Source organism: Mercenaria mercenaria, chromosome 12, assembly GCF_021730395.1.
Source record: "Mercenaria mercenaria strain notata chromosome 12, MADL_Memer_1, whole genome shotgun sequence".
Taxonomy (NCBI): domain Eukaryota; kingdom Metazoa; phylum Mollusca; class Bivalvia; order Venerida; family Veneridae; genus Mercenaria; species Mercenaria mercenaria.
In genome coordinates, this window is record NC_069372.1 from 43,141,132 (window position 1) to 43,161,187 (window position 20,056).

Sequence of the window (20,056 nt, forward strand, 5' to 3'; positions counted from 1 at the left end):
TTGTCCTTCAATGCATAAAAGTGATATAACACCAGTTACTTTTTCTTGAGTTTGTCCTCTAATCTGAAGCAATACAGAACTTCCAATGGAACTTTCCTTTCTGAATCATTTGCAAGTTTCAGTGGAATAAAGGTACAACTATTTTGTGACTTGTCTGAAATTAGAAAAAGAGAGGCATAAATTCAAACGATCACTCTCAAATTTCTCCTGTCTCTGTAAAAACATTTACTGAGCTAGCTTTTTTTTTAAATATGTATCTTTATTTTTAAAAAGCATTGTGTCTTTTCAGACATATTTATGAAAGTTAATTGCACTTTCTGTTAGTCGTTATTATTTACTCAAGCAGTAAAACAAATATAACATTTTCTTAGCACAATCTAAGTCTAAAATACTGAAGAAAAGCATAACTTCATTATTTTGAATCCTTCAATCACTAGAAAAACACAAATTTGATAAAAGCTGCCATCATGGCAAACAAATTGCTAAAAACTATATATTAATAATTCATTCAATTTGAGAACTTGTTTTTCTTGGTAGTAAGGCTTATATAAATATTTCTGTTTCCTGTCACTTGCAATATAATTGAAACCACAAAAAATAATGACAACAAAATTTTGAAATCATCTCCTGTTTTTGATAGATACATCATACTATTAGCCTCCTCCCAACCATTTTCAGTATTCATATTGATTACCGGACCTCTAGGTGTGCAGCTCTATGCAGGTTGTCTAGAAGTCTGGTAACTATATTGACCAGACCTTTAGATTTTGGGTCTACAGGTCTTGTTACTGTACCCCTTGCCACTACCTACAATATATTTTTGACTGTGAATCACATAGGATTACGCCAATTCTTGGCTATGGCTGAATTAGACATACATCAGACTGAAATGAAAGTTTTACTTATGTCAAGATTTGGACTAGAGTTCAGCATAAACAGCAGCCTTACTCATTTACTCATACTCAGGATGACTTTTTTATGATCTGATATTTTATAGTTGTTATCCCTCTAAGCCTTACCCATATCTGCATGTTAGGAAAACGAAGATATTAAAAAATAAAAAAAAGTCATAATAGTTTTTTAATACACTGGTCAGACTTACTTGCTTTAATAAATTAAACATTAATAATAATATTCATGTAGAAACTCCAAATGGGTTGAATTTAATCCATATTTTTAAATAAGAGACTTAAATCTTTGATAATATGATGAGACAGCTAGGCAGTGTTCACGAAAGACTCTGAAAATTCACAGGACAGTCGGTCTGGTAAACATGATTTTTTTACAAGACTGGATAATATTTTACCAGACCGAATTCTTTTTAATAAATTTGATATCTGATCTTTGAAACTGGTATTTATACATAGTCTATATAGACAGCATTACACAAATTACATCCTTTAAGTTTATTTCCACATATTAATTGAAACAGATTTCAGACATTAAGTTTTCAGGCTGTAAAAAGTCTCCCTGTACTTGGATTTAGTGTTGTTATATTTTCTGGTCCTTTGGGACCATGGAGTCCATTCAACATATGTGTAATAGATCTAGAGTCCCGCTTAAGCCGTTGCTAGGGGGCGTGAGAGATGTTGCACATTTCATTACCTCTCACGAACAGACTCAGTCAAAACAAGTCTGCTGTTATTCTTTTTGGTTGCATTCTTTGCTTCCAAAGGATCTTTTTACAGATTTTATTCATATTCATTTGCTATATCATCGCTGTTTTTTACCCCACAAGTCTATTGTTTGCACCGAGTCATGCTGATGTTGACATATAAACAGAAATATGACCTCGGAATTTCTGGAAATTCCCGTCTGGTTCCCGCGTACATAAATCGAGTACCATCCACGATTAGTACGCATCCAATGATAACACGCGTTCTTAAAATTGTCGTGACGTCGTGAGAGGTTTCCACTGTTTCTATTTTAAGTACCAATGAAACAAGCGCTTACTAAAATATAGTTTGACATCAATTTCTCAGGATTCCATTTTACAATTTAATGATGAAAGTCAAACTTTCGCGAAATCGTGGAGGACTTTCTTCTTATTTTATCATATTGACCTGCAATTTTTATCGGACACTCGGTCTTGTGAACTTGATATATCACGCCGGACCAGATCAAAATTTACCAGAAATGTCCGACGGCTTTCGTGACCTCTGGCTAGGTGCGAGGAGATTATATCTACCCTGACACCCATTTCAATAAACAGCAAACTGCCGATGCCACTTAAATGCAGAAATAAAAACACAAAATATGCATTCATAAAATGTCAGCAAGGCAAGTTTATGCTTTACTGTCAACATAAATTCATTATCAGAAATGTAATAATTACAAATACTTTGTACATGTACCAGAAAATGTTCCCAACGGATTTCATTGGGGATTTTGTAACGGAGACAGCGACCATCAAAAGTTATCAAGCTGTCGGTCCCGAAACGTCCTATTATTTGGACTACATAAACAGGAGACACATAGATACTCACCAAAAACAACTAATTCTGGAATGTTAGCATGTCTTTCTGGTTGCTTTGGCAACAGCTGACGAACAATGATAGCAATCTCATCATCAGATAAACTATCCAGACCCTCGATACAACCATTTGTAAGTTTCAGATCAATATCAACAGAATTATCATTTGTAAACCCTTGGCTTTTAAATATATCATCAAAACAGAAACCATTCAGTTCCAGACCATATCTTTCAATTATGTTAGTTACTTTTCCAATAGTAAAGTGTTCTTTTGAAATAATTTCAAAATATTCTAGTCTAGATCCACACAGACGTCTGTTTACCACATGGGGTTTATTCAACCAAACGGTCAAAGCATTTGCAAACCCATCACTGCTACCACTGCAAGGTTCTTCAGCCAATTCCTCTTCAAAATTAATGAAGTTTTCGCTCATAATTTCTCATATAGTTGTACCTTAAACGAATAATACTATGAACTTATCAAAAGCATTTCACATTTGAGTTTATTTCAATAAATGATGAAATTTTGAAATGAAATATGTTAAAACATCATGGGCGCAGACATCTTGAAAATGGACTGGTTTAAAATTTAGTTACAAAACAAACGCTTGAAATGTACATTAGCTTTGGGTGATCTTGATTATCCACGCGCTTGATGAAACACAGGTGGTGGACACTTCAATGCGGAAGTGCGAAGCCGGTTATAATGTAAACAAACCAAAATGTGTTTGCCATGCATGTCGCTGTTTTCTTGTTTCATTGAATTTTTGCCTTATATATGTCTTGTCACTATACCATTTTTCGGTTCGTTTGAAGGAATTGACGTGATACTTCGGCTGTCACTACTTATCTTCTTGTATACAACTGTCAGTGAAATTATTCCTAGGTCATTGGTGAGTACTCTGTATTTGATATAAGTTGTATGGGCTTGATTGTGTATACATGATTTACCTGGTGTTTTGATTTGGCATGATTTTAAGTCATTTCAATAGTTCTAGTTGTAGCTCATCAGTTATGTTCACCTGTGGGACATGCCATATCTAGAACCAAATTGAAGTCACATATACCATAATTTTGGTGTACTGATCTAACATGACCCAAATAGCCAAGTGATTCACGGTGTCTTTCAGTATTGAGCTACATAACACATTACGGAAAGACACTTTTATGATCATTTAAATTTTATTTGCACAATCTGTTTTGTCATCAAATGTAATTTAAATATAATATAACACATACATAACATATGTCTAATACATCTTATTTTAAAAGCCTATTTTTGTTTTTATAGCGGTTTTTGGTGTCTTTCGGTGTCTTTCTGTTTTTCGATATTTATATACACCGCCAGGTATGGTATGAATCGAGCATGCCTATAGTTATACAAACGTAATATAAGCTTCAGGACAGTATACCCAGTGAGAAAACCTGATTTAAGTGTTTTTCTAAATGGAAAGCGCATTTCGGAAAACTTCTCTTACAGCTAGTTCAGTGTGTTTCAGTACATGTAAAACTGGCATGTTAAGTGTTCCTTTCTAGCATTTTCAGAAGACAAATATATCAATTATAGGTTGGCTGGAGAATAATAGGTAAAGATTTTGCATTTTCACCATGCAGTATGTAATAGAAAAGATTCACAGGTCATGCACATTATGTAGGTTTACATTAACATATATAAATTGTAAAATGTAAAAATCACACATTTCTCAATAGATCTTATTTTCTGATTCGGTAATTTAAAGCACTGATTAATATGTCAATCAATTTATCTGTTAGATAGTGTTGCGGTAGTTGTGTTTAGCATAATATCAAATAATTCACACGTATTTGTTGAAATGATTTTTCTTGAATCATCAAATATGATTGACCAATGGTTGCAGCTGTTAGGTATTGTTGTTGAAATGTCATGCGAAATATATGTGATAATTACAGCTGATTACTGATTTCTTGGGGAAGAAAGGCAGGTGCAGAGTAAATAATCAAAGTCATTTTTTTAAAATAAAGTAGACAATTTATCTTTTAATACCTCTTTTTTGTTTTTCACTGATTCTTTGGTGTATTATAGTTTATCCCTCACAGTTAAGCACTTCTGAACTAGCTTTAAATACTGAGTTTTTACTAGGGTTACAGATAATGAAAAAAAATGAAACTTTACTTATATTATTTGTTCTACTTCCAGACAGAAATTCATCGATATAATGTATGAAACTCTATTGAGTCCTGACAAATTGTTGTAGCATACATTTTGGTTGTTGAAATACAATGTAGTGTCAGTTTATTAACTTTTAAGAAACAATAAACATTTATCATTGAATTTATCAAATAGTTCCTGGTGCTTTTCAACAGACAACTAGGCTAGCAACAGGACAGTCACTGTCACACAAGTTAAGCTTAGTAATAATATATATGTTCTAAAACCTGTTGATTCTTGTAAAGAGATTTTAAAAATATGAGCATTCTGCATTATAAGTAGCACCTTATTTCATATTACTCATCACAGTTACGCATTCATTTATTTTCAGCATTATGCAATACCCTACCTGAATATGTTTGTGTTGGCCATGATTGTGATATACCTACCCCTTGGGGCTATACCTTACCCAGTTATCTGGCTATATGACAAGATTCTATGGTTGTCGGACCCGCTACTGTTAGCGGTAGAGGTTGTGCTTGCCCTCAACTTTGTCATGCACTGTAGCAGGAGGTGTGCAGAAAATATAGAGGAAGATGAAGATGAGGCCTGGAAATGGAAGGTGCAGTAATTTTTTTGATCCGTCATAATTGTTTTCAGTCATTGCTTAACAAAGTTAAGCCTGACAAGAAAGAAATTTTTAAAGAACCTCTTTATCTATACCATTAGATATTATTATAATTATAATATAAATAATATCCAGATTTATATAGCGCCCTTTTCATGATAAACACATTCAAAGGTGCTTTACATATAGTGGTGTATAGCACCAATACACACGAAGCCGTCTTTCCTCAGGGAAGAACCTCTTAGTTAGGTGGGAGACACTCAAGAGCATCTCAGAAATTTCTAGTGCCTGGACCGGGATTTGAACCTCGGACCTCTGGATTGACAGTCAAGCGTGTTACCACTAGACCACTGGCCCACCATAGATAAATGCCCCTGGGGTCATTTTATTTTGCAGAGGGGGCAGGGTATTATATTTTTGTTTAGGGATACATTAAAGAAAATAAGGGATTATATAAAGCATACACTTACGACACAATGTGTGTGTAAATATGAGGGGAGCATTCATAACGGAGGAACGTTTATGGTGATGTACGGCATAAGCATAACTTTTGGCAAAAGTACCACGTGTTTTGTAAACAAAGATTATAAATTAAAGCTTCTTGTGACTTGACAGCTACATTAAAATTGTTTTGTCTGATCTGTAAGAAAGCTTTATTATAATATAGTAAGGCAATGTTTCAGATAATAGTATGTTCCAATCTTTTTCAAAGATATGCTTTGCAGTGTTATAAATGCTATATTATTTCAGGCAGTATTGTCAAGTGCGATTTTGCATTGAACATGTACCATATTACCATGCCCTTTAAAGTTAATTCTAAGCTATCTTTACTGAATGCAATGTGTGTAAAAGCTGCTAATCAGTGCAGGACTTGATTTAACTTTACAGGTGCTCCTGTCAGTGTTTTCAGCAGCGTGCTATGCCATACTAGCAGTTCTAGTCTTACACGTGTATCAACAAGGTTCAGATATACAGTTCTGGTAAGTTTGCTTTAAAGGGACATGTCTTCAGGGCCAAATGTTATAAAACAGAGTTAAGAGTTCAGTCTTGAACTTCCAGCATATGATTGGTTGATTTTTTGCTCAGTCTTGAAGCTGACCAATGACATGACTGGCATGTGAGAGTGGTCTTTAAAACTTAATTTCATAACCTTTTATTTTACTTCAATTTATTTTCTGTAAGGCCAAGACAGTGAGTGATTCTATAAAACATACACCTGGATCCCACTTTAATTACCTTTTATTAGCTCACCTGTCACGAAGTGACAAGGTGAGCTATTGTGACTGCTTGATGTTCGTCGTGCGTTGTCCGTCGTGCGACGTGTTTCAACAATTTCTAAAAAAATCTTCTTGAAAACCACTGGGCAGAATTACACCAAACTTCACAGGAATGATCCTTGGGTGGCCTCCTTTCAAAATTGTTCAAAGGAATTCCATGCAGAACTCTGGTTGCCATGGCAACCGTAAGGAAAAACTTTAAAAATCTTCTTGTCCAAAACCACAGGGCCTAGGGCTTTGATATCTGGTGTGTAGTGGTCCTCTACCAGAATTCTTCAAATTATCCCCCAAGGGTCAAATATGGCCCCGCCCTGGGGGTCACATAGCTTATATAGACTTATATTGGGAAAACTTTGAAAATCTTCTTGTACAAAACCACATGACCTAGGGCTTTGATATATGGTATGTAGCATCATCTAGTGGTCCTCTATCAAGATTGTTCAAATTATCCCCCTAGGGTCAAATATGGCCCCGCCCCGGGGGACCCAAGTTTTACATAGACTTATATAGGAAAAAAAGTTTAAAAATCTTGTCTGAAACCACAACACTTAGACCTTTGATATTTGGTTTGTAGCATTGTCTTATGGTCCCCAACCAAAATTATTCAAATTGTACCCCTTGAGTGAAAAGAGGCTCTGCCCTGGGGGTCCCAAGTTTTATATAGACTTATATAGGAAAAAGCTTTAAAAATCTTCTTGTCTGAAACCATACGACCTAGGCTTTTGATATTTGGTATGTTGCTTTGTCTAGTAGTCCTCTACCAAAATTGTTCAAATTATCCACCTAGGATCAAATATGGCCCCGCCCTGGTGGTCCCAAGTTTTACATAGACTTATATAGGAAAAAAAGTTTAAAAATCTTCTTGTCTGAAACCACAACACTTAGACCTTTGATATTTGGTTTGTAGCATTGTCTTATGGTCCTCAACCAAAATTGTTCAAATTGTACCCCTTGGGTGAAAAGAGGCCCTGCCCTGGGGGTCCCAAGTTTTATATAGACTTATATAGGAAAAAGCTTTAAAAATCTTCTTGTCTGAAACCATACGACCTAGGCTTTTGATATTTGGTATGATGCATTGTCTAGTAGTCCTCTACCAAAATCGTTCAAATTATGCCCCTGGGGTTAAAACTGAATTTCATTGACCATGAATGTGACCTACTGACTTTCTTAATATTTTATCATAAGTTTGACATTTGAAACATGTAGCTCATATTACTCAGGTGAGTGTTCCAGAGTCATCATGACCCTCTTGTTTACTTTATAATACAAAAAATAAACTTCTTTTTAGTAAAAAAAAGACATATTTGAAAGTGTGCCCCTTTAAAATATTATTTTACATTTGTTATTATCCCTCATGAAGAGCAGAGGTAAGTAGTTTTTGGTGTTGTCTGTGTGTTTGTCCATCCATTATACACAGAAAGTAGTTAAGTGGTTATGGGAACAACAGATAGCTATAAGTTATCTTCAGTCAATTTATTTTATGTGTCTAAAATCGTTTTAATGGCTTAAATATTGAAAGGAAAGAATAAAAGAGTAGCCACAAGGTGACTCTCTTGTCCCTCTGTCTCACCATCCCCCCACAGCCAGAACTTTGTAACTGCTAGTCACATTGAGTTGAAATTTGGTTATTATGTTTCTACTGTTTCAAAAATCAGATTAGTATGACCAGATATTTTCAGAGTTACTGCCCTTTGATTACTTAAAATCTGCAATTATTGTCTGTCCACAACCTAATCAGTAATGATTAGTCAATTCCAGTTGATGTTTGGTATGTTTGTTTGTATTCTCACCTAGCTGCTACCCAGCAATTTCTCTAAACAATTCAAATTAGTATTACCAGAGTTTTTGCCCTTTAATTAAATGAAAATTGCAACCTTTGTCCTTCTGCAGCAATATCTTGTAAAGTCTCTTTTCATAATTATGTTCTAATTATGACAAGTTATAAAAGAAAGACGTCCTTTTACATACAAGTCTGTATAAATTTTATTTGATATACATATTTCTGTGACATTTTAACTGACAGAAGTTACAATAGTTAAAATGGATTGGGACCAGTCACACTATTACTTGAATTTGCTTGTTCCTTTCTGTTTTGCTTTGCCAGTGATAAACAGACACTGCCTTTTCTGTTTTGTGCATACCGTGAGATCACCTTAAAGTTCGGAACTTTTTGCAAAGGAGGCAAGTTTTTATTTAAAGAAAAAAGACTTGTTGAAAGCTTAAATAATGAACTAAATGAATTGAGACTGATTCCTAAAATGGTTTATATTTATTTAATCATACGATTTTATAGGAAATCGTATCATTTTATGAATGTACTATCAAACTTCGTTCGCTTGAACTTGGATAATTTGAACACCACCCTTCAGTCAAAACTAATGATCAGGATTTGGCAAAATCTTTATATATTCATAATTGTAACATTATTTGATGGTTCCAACTACTGATAACTCAAACAAAATTTTGACTTTCCTGTCGAGTTCGAGCGAACAAAATTTTGACTGTATTATAATGAAATACTTGAAGATTTCAATATTTATTATTTTCATATCTCTTCAGTTGTGAAGAAATGCAGTTGAACTGGTCTAAATGGCCACCTGTATTAAAGAGCCACTTGCCTTAAGCAGCCAGTTGATTAACTTCACAAGTTGACCTTTTTGTTCTAAATTCAAATTGTATTAAGCAGTCACCTGCCTTAAACAGCCAGGTTGTGTTGCTCCTTTAGCTGACTGCTTAATACAGCTTTGATTGTATAATACTCTTAGTCTTCTTGAGTTATGAACTTATTAAGGTCATATCCTGAAAGTGGCAAAAAATTTGCTGTTAAAATAGGCTAAAGTAGCAGCTAGCCTTGCTTATTGATATAATGTGATGGGGTACTGACTAAGTCACCAGTTGTGGTTTTGGTTTTGCAGCATACGTTTTGAATGTAATTACACATCTTGTTTTGTAACTAAACTTTATTTTTCTCTGAACTTGAGTTTTATTTTTTATCTGGTAATAACACTTACGAATTAAAGGTGCAAGACATATAATTATGCTTTCCTGGTATTTGCTGTAAAATTATTTTATTTTGGGAGCATGGAATTTTGTGGCTTTGTCCAGAATGGCTATTTCTTTTGGGTTCGAAATTGTGTTTTTTGTTTTGTTAGCTCGACTTTTCGAATAAAATGTAGAGCTATTGCACTCGCCCTAGCATCGGCGTCGGCGTTGCTGTTGGTTAAAGTTTTTGATAAAGTCAAATATCTCTGTTACTATCAAAGCTATTGACTTGAAACTTAAAATACTTATTTACTATCAAAGTCTACACCAGGAGAAGAAACAATCCCCATAACTCTAATTTGAATTTTGACAGAATTTTGCCACTTTTTAACTTAGAATTTTTGGTTAAAGTTTTTGATAAAGTCAAATATCTCTGTTACTATCAAAGCTATCGATTTGAAACTTAAAATACTTATTTACTATCAAAGTCTACACCAGGAGAAACAATCCCCATAACTCTGGTTTGAATTTTGACAGAATTATGCCCCTTTTTAACTTAGAATTTTTGGTTAAAGTTTTTGATAAAGTCAAGTGTCTCTGTTACTATCAAAGCTATTGACTTGAAACTTAAAATACTTATTTACTATCAAAGTCTACACCAGGAGAAAAAATCCCCATACCACTGAATTGAATTTTGACAGAATTATGCCCCTTTTTAACTTAGAAATTTTGTTAAAATTTTTGATAAAGTCAAATATCTCTGTTACTATTAAAGCTTTTGACTTGAAACTCAAAATAGTTATTTACTATCAAAATCTACACCAGGAGACACAATTCATATAACCCTGGTTTGAATTTTGACAGAATTATGCCCCTTTTTAACTTAGAATTTTCAGTTAAAGTTTTTGATAAAGTCAAATATCTCTGTTACTATCAAAGCTTTTGACTCGAAACTTAAAATACTTATTTACCATCAAAGTCTACACCAGGAGAAACAATCCCCATAACTCTGGTTTGAATTTTGACAGAATTATGCCCCTTTTAACTTCGATTTTTTTTGTTAAAATTTTTGATAAAGTCAAATATCTCTGTAATACTATTAAAGCTTTTGACTTGAAACTCAAAATAGTTATTTACTATCAAAGTCTACACCAGTTACCACAATTCTCATAACTTTAATTTGAATTTTAACAGAGTTATGCCCTGTTTTAACTTGGATTTTTGTTTTTTACTGGCAAAGCTCAAATTCAGAGTCAAGCACTGAGAAAAGTCGAACGCGCTGTCTTACGGACAGCTCTTGTTTTTGTTGGGTTTAACGTTGCACAGACACAATTTAGGTCATATAGCGACATTCCATCTTTGATGCTGGAGGCAGATCCAGGTGCCCCTCCGATTATTACTTATCACATGCGGGCACCCGGGTAGAGCCACTGACCTTCTGTTAGCCAGCATGATGGCTTCCACACATGAAAAATTCAATGCCTTGAGTGAGGCTCAAACCCACATGGATGAGGGACAAGTGATTTGAAGGCAGCGACCTTAGCCACTTGGCCATGGAGGTCCCTATATGAATTAGTGGATTTCAACTTCTGAAAATAAAATGAAGTGGAATTTGTTGAGATTAAATTTTGCAGGGTGATGCAATTCAAAATCCATAAAAATAAAGACAGTCACAAATATTATTGATTTTGATGTAGTGTCAGTGCTTAATTTCAGCCATTTCTACAGAAATTTTTATTCTTTTTTACAGGATAGTGGTATTGATACTGTGCTTCAGTTTTATGCTAGCAGCTCATAACATGATGTGGATGTCGGTAGAAGGTACATATTTTTTGCCAAACTTAAAAGAATTTTTCCCATGTTGAAGGTGTGGATTGAAATATCTGTCTTTAGGATAACTGTCTTAAGGGCTTTGCTACTACAAATCATTTATCTGATGGATGGATATTTTAATCAGCACCTAGTAGCAGTGATATATTCTCTTTCGTGCATACCATGTTCCACAGATATTAGAAGAAATAAAATAAAATGAATGTTTTTCTTTTGAGCACTATTTTAGTTAATACTTATTTAGTTTAGCTTGATTGTGAAAGCTTCAAGCTTATTTGAACCATACTCGAGTCTCCTTCCTGGAAAAGCCAGTAATGGTGTCATATGAGAAGGCATTGTTGTGACCCCATTAGGGCTTGAACCAATGACCCCCTGGTTGAGTGGACAACTCCTTAACTACTAGAACACTACAGTCCTAAGCACTGTTTTGATACAGTAGCATGTACATTAATGCATTTATTATACCCCCCGCAAACGAAGCTTGTCTGTTGGTCCATTGGTTTTCATGGTTTCAGGACAATAACTCCTGAAAGGCTTGACAGATTTAAATAATTTTTGGTACATAGGTGTAACATCATAAAATACAGGTCAAGGTTGACTTTGCCTACAAATCACCATTATTTGAAGTAGTTATGGCCCCTTTCCAACTATGAACTTACGGGTTCTGGACTCATGAAACGGTTGACAGATTTAAGTATTTCTTTACCTTTAAGTTGTACAACTTAAATTGCACCTTCTTGTGACCATTTCTTTCTTATGTTTGCCATACTTCTGTGACAAGGCCGTATTGTGGGGGTATAGTATTGTGTCACTCCTGTGACAGTTCTAGTTATAAACTACAGCAAAAGGGTAACTTTCCAGCACAAGAAGTTCTCTAGGGTGAGCTAATGTGATCACACTGTATCTGTTGTCAACCTTCAGACTCTTGTCAGAAGTTTTGTGTTAAAATTTAGGATATCTCATTTCCAGTGCAATATTCGTGAAGCTACTGTCAAGTTTGATAATTGGCAAGACTTCTCTAGGAATATCAGGAGTTAGGCCCCTTGAATTACTGAAATTTCTTAATCACTTAAGGCCACATTTCTCATGGATACAAGATCTTAGCCACGTTTGATAATTACCAGTTGCTCAAGAGTTATGGGTCTTGAAATGGTCAAAATTAAATTCACTTTTAAAAACATTTTTAATATCAGAGCAATCATTGTGATACTAACAAAAAATATATGGCTGCAAGACATCAGACAAATATCATTATGAGCAAGATTGCTCCAGTAACACCAGAATTACAGCATTTGAATTAGTCAAACTTTTTATTTTGATACTGTTAACATGATTATGTGGGATAATTCTGACAGAAATCAAATAGAATGCATATAGCCACAAGTTGTCAGACAAGTTTGGTAATTAGCAAGATTGTCGTAATGGAATCTTATCTGATTAGCTCAGTAGAGAGAGTGGGAGCAAGATCTATAGCTTGTTTGGTCATGAGTTTGATCCCTGGTTGAGGTGTATGTATGTATCATCTGCCTTTGACTCATGTAGAGAAGTTTGCAGTTACTTGTGGAGAACAGGTTCAGAAGTCAGGAACACTGGTTAGATTGGCTGCCTGCTGTTACATAACTGAAATACTGTTGAGAAATGTAATAAAAACTGAGTTTTGCTTACCAAGACAGACTGAGAATTGCCATGTTTCAAACTTTTAACATAAATGAGACTTAGCTAACACATGCAAGACCTTATTTCTTGAGCAATCTTCGTGTACATGTAACTCACACAGAATTTATATTGTCAGAATGGATACTGACAGAATGTGTGTAGTCAGAAGATCACAGATAAGTTACATAATACACCATCAATATGAACCTTGACTTAGTATAACTTCCAATAGGTCTGTGTGCTTTGTTTTAGCTGGAGCACATTTAATCAAAATCTTTCAGTAACTAATATGTACCACGACTCAGTTGAGCTTTATTTGGCCATAATGACCATCTTTTTAATTAGCCTTAATTTACTATTGGTGCTTGCATGCTTGCAAACCTGTTTTTACCTATAATTCTGTTGCTGATATTTTAGTTGCGTTATTTAGACTTTCTTCAACAATAGTTGAGTTTATTCTTTTTTCAACAGTATCAAAGTTTATTCACAATGCTTTGGCTAAATTTTCAAGACAATTAATTAAGTGCCCTGTTGGATGAATAGTTTAAAGTGCTTGTTATGCGGATGGATGTGCATATCATATGTTTAATTTGCATAATAAATGTTTAATTTGCATAAATTAGTTTACAATATCTTTAACAGAAATTCCATATTTTGCATTCCTGACTGTAAGTCAGACAAACAGACAGATGTCTTTTTAAATCAACTGCTGTTAGTTCTTGTGTTAAATAATTTAAGTAAAATTTAACACGGGAATTTTAATTTGGTATGTGAAAATTTTATTTTATAGTATTTTCATTTTTAAAGTGTGCTTTTAACTAATGACAGTCTTTTTATAAAGATGCATGTTTAATAATAATGAAAATATAATGTAAAAATGTTTTTAGGTATTATTAGTGATGTAGCATTTGTGACCCTGACTTCTATGGTTATTTTATACACAATGAAAGAAGAAGTTTCACTGAAACACAAACCTCTTGCCACACCTCCAACATGGTATAGGTAAGAATGTTTGCTATGTCTTCATAAAAGTAGGATATTGAGAAGGGAGGATGGGGAGCTGGGGATGCCATCCCCTAACTTTGAGAATGGAGGGAACATATGCTTTGTTGCAGCTGCACCCCCACCCCTAGCCTCATCCAACACCACTACTTTTGAACCCAAAACTGCTTTTTTTCACAGAAGAAGCAGTAAATTAAATGGGGAAAAAACTAGTTGGGAGAAATTTAGATATACTGGTAGGAATTTTATAAGATGTCATCTGTATTTGATTAGAAGTTTTTATAGATCGTTAGGAAAATATGGATAGGGTTAGGCGGATCCCACTTTGGCCCCAAACTTTGAACTTGCTGAACTTTTACTACATGAAATTTAACATTTAATTTTAAATGTTGCCTTACATATAGAATTCATGTATTTAGTAAAGTTAAAAACAACTGATCGGAATTTTCAACATTTGAACTAAAATTTAATATCTGAAGATAAAATATTTTTAAATTAGCAAAAGATAGGCATTGGGTAATATCTTTCAAATGTAGACAGTCCTGATCAGAATGATGTATTTAACCTTACAAATTTAACAATTAATTGTGTATGTAGAGCTTTGTAACATTAATTTCATAATTAAATGCCATGCATGCGCAGTAACAGTCAGTTGTTATAAAAGCTTCCAGTTTTAAGTTTATGAATTGTTTTGCTATATATGTATATAACTCTTTAGGCGTTTTAGCAATAAGATGCTGTGAAATCATTTTATTTATTGGGCATGAAATTTCTTGCTTTCAGCCCAAACAACTATTTCATGTGGATATGAATTCATGAATTCTAAATTTTGCAGATAAACTGAATTGGAATTTTATTTGCTTGTTGATATTTAATTTTGTGAATTGACATAGCTACAATATTCATGAGAATTTGTCCCCAGCAAATATTAACCTTTCCACTGCTAAATTTCTATAATGAACTTGTCCATCTTTCATTTTGGACAGTACCATTAACTGTTAAAAGGGGTGCTTACCAAAAAGATATTGACTGAATGGCGAACAGTGCAGACCATGATTAGACTGCATAGATGTGCAGGCTGATCTTGGTTTGCACTGGTCGCAAAGGCAGAATCACTTGTCGCCAGCAGGCTAAGGTTTAATTATTTCACAGTACTTGCCGAAGTTAACAGATGTTCATCTTGTCATAGATCGTATCCATTCAAATACAGTTTTAAAGGTACTTTGAAATAGATATAGCATGTTTAATGTAAATGGAGGCAAATGCAGTTTAAAATTCCCTTTTATTGTACTTTAGAACATTTTCTTCTTTTTTTCCAGCTTTTATACCCGAGGTTCTTTGTTAACAGAGACATACAAAATAATTCACACATCTCTAGGTAAGTGGTGTAATTGGATTTACTGGTAAAACGTCATTTTCACTTGTGCAGTCATATTAAATTTTCCTACATGATCTTTATGAACTCCGGTGGGGATTTTCGTCTTTAGAGATCTGTTGATGAAATTAATTCAAATCTTTGACTCAGATTTGTATAAAAGTTATCATTGTCATACCTTAATTATTTGATTACGCAGGTTCTGCCTCTTTAAAATGAAAGTTATGGACCTTGCACTAGTTAGAAATTGTCAAATGACCAGTGCGCTTGTCTTATGACCCTTTTGTTCTTTCAGAAAATGCACAAATAGCACTACTTTACCTGAAGAGATTTCTAAGTCCACTGTTCTTGCTGCTGCTTGGTGTCCGTCTGTATAGTATTCTTTTCCTCATTGGCAGGATCATGAAAAATTTCGAGTTAGAGGTAAGATAATTATGATAGAACATACCTATTTTTATGACGTTATGTAGTGTGTATTCATGGAAACTTAACAAGAAAACAAGTAAACGATGGTTAGGTATACCAAGTACGTTCTGGTCTAACGCAAACATTGGCATAGCTTGGACGTCATGATAGTGTTTGCATTCGGTTAATAAATAAAGTAGTCCCAATGACATAGGCAACAGGTCATTGTCACTATGACCTTACCACTAAAACATTTTTCAAACACAAAGATACAGTTTTCTTATTGTAGTAAGTTTATACTATTTCATTTAATTAATATTAAATGCTACGATAGTTGTAGAGTTTTTAATATCGGAAATTTTAAAAGTGGCAAGTAGATGATTTCTTCAGTGTTTAAAGCTGATAATGGAATGACACAAATTAAAGTAACAGTGATCTTAAATTATAATAGCACTTAACTGTGAGCATCGACTTTCAAAGCAGGCGTCCGGTAAAGCCTAGTGAGCGTAATAAAATCTATAACTAGATATGTTGGAGGCATAGAATGCACTCAAGCAAAATAATATCAGACTCGGTTTGATTTCATCTGTTCATGAGAGCCCGTAGCAACGGCTTGAGCTAAATTCTAGTACGCTGATATTAAACGGAACGCATGATCTCACAGACTACAAACAGCAATAATTTGAAAATAACCGAGCCTGGAGCCATCAGCAAGTTGACTGAATGCTTGTGGTCAATACATGTATCTTGTCTCAGCTCGACAAAGTGCAAATGTACAAAGACCTTAATTAAATAAGCATTATAATAACATAATTCATTTGTCCTTATTTCATTACAGACAGAAGAATCATATTTGCAAGAACTTCAGACTGAACTATCACCTCTACGGTCCCCATTCATAGTGAAATGTTCTATGATATTTATGATTACGCAGTTTACAACACGCCTGTATTACCAGTGCAATGGACTATCAGTTTTGCCAAAGTGGTTAGATTCCCTGTTACCAGCGGATTTACTTATGGGACGGATGTTCCAGGTTGTCGTATTAAACAGTTTTTATATATGGCGATTGTATTGTGCAGATAACTGGCAGTGGAGTGACTGGTTTTCAGCTTGAGCTGAAATGGCTTAGTCATTTTAGTGATTGCTTTTTCAATATGATTGATCGTTTACCGAGTTAAAGCAGTGGCTGGTTTTCAGCAGTGACCGATTATTGGAAGTGACTGTTTTTAAGTATGGTTAGCAGTTACCGATTCATAGCAGTGTTTAGTTCTTTGTTCGTCCAGCAGTGACTGCTTTTGTTATTGAGTGCTTTCGCAATGGCTGGTTTCGAACTTAATGTAGTGTCGCAAAGTGTTCTTTGCTCGTGCATGCATTTGTGACTGAATATGTTGCTGGAGCGGTTATTATTTGACCATCTGGAAAGATAAAGATCGGCTGCCGTCTGAATCTCATTTTTTATACCAAATCTCATTTTTATACCAAAAAGTATGTTATGCGCTTGTTTTGTTTTTAGTTTTTGATGGATTTTAAGCATGTCCCTCACATGGTCAAGTTATATTGCGACTTTCTTTCTGTAAAGGTAGAGCAAGAACACTGCTTGTGTAAATCACCGAAAGGCCAACCCACTAACTTAACATGTTTCTTTGTTTCTTTTCTGCTTACCTTACAGTCTCCAGAAAGTATGAATTCGGTAATATAAACAGCAGTGTCGTCGTACAATAGATGATGTTTTAATACTGTAATCATTAGCATTAATATTTTTGTTTGTGTTAAAACATTTGTGTTCATAGTATGTAATGTCAAATATTACAAATGGTACGAAACTGTTAAGCGTTCATACATTTAACTTTAGTTGTAAAATATTTGCTACTCTTTTAACCACAGCTATTTATTTTTCTTTAAGAAGTGCTACACATATCACAGCGACTCAAGAATTTGTTTTGATAAGGTGGAGAAGTTATATATTAACTGATTTTAGTTTTAAAAGTCGAAGAAAAACTGCCTGCTTTAGACATTTTTCGCAAATGTGTCTTTGGTACCTACGAGACCAGGAGAAGTCATGTTCAAAAACATGGCATAGACCTGTGTTTGTTGAAGTCTTCGCTTCACAATTAACTTTAGTTATTTGATGGAGTGCATTTATAAAGGAAATATTTCTTTTGACATTTTGTGAGTACAGTTCAAGAGAAGGTAAATGTATTTTTCATTGATGAGGAAATCTCAATAAACTTTATTTTTCATATTGCTACTTATGTTTGTTCTTTCTGAGCACTCATTAGTCCTCCACCTCTGATTCATGTGGGGAAGTTGGCAGTTACTTGCGGAGAACAGGTTTGTACTGGTACAGAATCCAGGAAAACTGGTTAGGTTAACTGCCCGCCGTTACATGACTGAAATACTGTTGAAAAACGGCGTTAAAACCCAAAACAAACAAACAAACAAATCTTTCTGAGCACAGTTTTGAGATTTATCAAAGGTAAGGCTGTATTCTGATGCTTGTATCAAAACACAGTTTTATAACCTTGAGACCAGACGCCATTTACAAATATAGCATATGCTGAACACTGCCCTTCCAATGTAAGGGGTACGTAGGATTGAGTTACGAAAGTGGCTAAATTTTTTGAAAGTTAATGACGACATTTAATTAAGATTTGTTTTATTATATTGATGTCCAATTAAACAGAAAAGACACAAAAATCATGAAAATCTTAATTGTCTCCGGTTTTGAATTTCTTTAGGTAAAGATGTATTATCAGCTCTGTGGACAGATTGTCCTCAAAATGCCCCCTGATCATAATATCCTTTTCTGTATGAGAAATGTGTCCTGTCATCAAATTGTGTCCAAGTATTATGAAATATGAACACTTTCCATTTAAAATACGGATCGGACAGGACTGATAATCAAACCGATAGGCAAACAAGTTATTTTCCCTCCAGACATTAGAATGTGAACTAGCAATACAGTAGAATGAAACTGTTTTTACACACGGAACTTAAAATTGAGTTTTCTTAAGTGTGGCCTGATGTAGGTGTTTAAAATTATTTTCGTCAACACGTAACGCCGAATATGTGTAATATTAAGAATGAACATTAAACACTTTTCTAATAAAGGTGCTGAAATTCTCCATGTATCCATTCAAACTCTTAATGTTCACTATCGTTGCTTCCAACTCCAACAACAAAACAGCCGGTATTGCTGCAATATCTAATGATATCATGTGAACGTCGCTGACCTACACCTTGTCTGTGTAACCAGCTCCCAGCTTGTAGAGACTATGATCTATGATTAGGCTGGTCATTATAACTTTTGGGATTGAATAAATTCCAATATAAACTTTTTGATATTGAATAAGTAATATGTAAGGAAATGAAACACAGAACAAAATTTCTCAAAAATATCGTGGCGGCATATTTTTGAGATATTGCATCTGGAATTCTGAAGTAACGTCTACATGTAATTCGTATTGTGACCATTACTGTCAACCATATGCTGTAATATACTATAGTATAAATGTCTGTTGAATATAAGAATATAAGATATTTTGAGATTTTTAGCAAGTATAGTGCATTTTAATCGACCCAGCGGGCGGGGTTTTACATCGGTCCACTGCATTATTGTGCAGGATTTGTAGTATATTCGGCAATCTGATTTCTTATTCACCGGCCATTTAGCTTACACTGTAACCACTGTTACAGTAGCTCTACCTATTTTGCTCGTATCTTGAGATAACCATTACTGTCTGAACGTGTTCCTTGTATTACATATTACTAAACGCGAGAATGGTTGATTGATTCTTTTATTTTATCCATTCTTGAAGAACATAACATATGTACAAACAGATGGACATATATCAGCAAATTTTTATGTAAACAACTAAATATTATCGTTACCTTCAAATGCATGGTTATATGTGAAAACAAACCCCATTGCGACCCTCTAATTATGTGCAACAAATTCACGCATCGAATCGTAATGGATTGACCGGGTCAATGTCTTATTGCCGTATTTACTCAACTGAAAGTGGTGACAGATTTAATTTGTTGTTGGATTTAACAATTTATGTTAATAAATAACTAGCGTAAGTACTTACTTGACATTTTTGGCAATCTTACATAGTGTCAGAATTCAGAGCATAAAATTTCTAATTCGTAAGAGGAACTGAACATAAAATATGTGTATCTCTAAGTCAGAAACAAGAAAAAGAAACATTCATAGGGGATTCGTAAAACAAATATGTATTCACAATGTTGGGTACTTGATAAAACTAGTATTTGCTGAAAATTCGTAGTTACGGTA

At 34.2% G+C, this 20,056-nt stretch overlaps 2 protein-coding genes across 5 annotated transcripts in view; one reads left to right on the forward strand and one right to left on the reverse strand.

Moving 5' to 3' along the window:
* Positions 1-3,035, reverse strand: part of LOC123533592 (probable tRNA (uracil-O(2)-)-methyltransferase) — a 26,422-nt gene extending 23,387 nt beyond the window's left edge. Inside the window, exons 1-2 of the mRNA XM_045315298.2 lie at positions 2,487-3,035; positions 40-154 (exon numbers count right to left, since the gene is read on the reverse strand). Of these exons, the coding sequence (XP_045171233.2) occupies positions 40-154; positions 2,487-2,907 (536 nt within the window). The 5' untranslated portion in view covers positions 2,908-3,035. The remainder of the gene's footprint in view (positions 1-39; positions 155-2,486) is intronic.
* Positions 1-18,001, forward strand: part of LOC123533302 (uncharacterized) — an 18,582-nt gene extending 581 nt beyond the window's left edge. For 3 of the 4 annotated variants that reach the window (XM_053519885.1, XM_053519884.1, XM_053519883.1), the window contains exons 2-8: positions 4,993-5,223; positions 6,118-6,209; positions 11,239-11,309; positions 13,862-13,976; positions 15,296-15,354; positions 15,647-15,774; positions 16,595-18,001. In XM_053519885.1, coding sequence (XP_053375860.1) covers positions 5,017-5,223; positions 6,118-6,209; positions 11,239-11,309; positions 13,862-13,976; positions 15,296-15,354; positions 15,647-15,774; positions 16,595-16,873 — 951 coding nt within the window. In that variant the 5' untranslated portion in view covers positions 4,993-5,016 and the 3' untranslated portion in view covers positions 16,874-18,001. Of the gene's footprint in view, positions 1-3,136; positions 3,367-4,992; positions 5,224-6,117; positions 6,210-11,238; positions 11,310-13,861; positions 13,977-15,295; positions 15,355-15,646; positions 15,775-16,594 lie in introns of those variants that run through there. The other variant, XM_053519882.1, reaches the window with a different exon arrangement.
* The last annotated feature ends 2,055 nt before the right edge of the window (positions 18,002-20,056 follow it).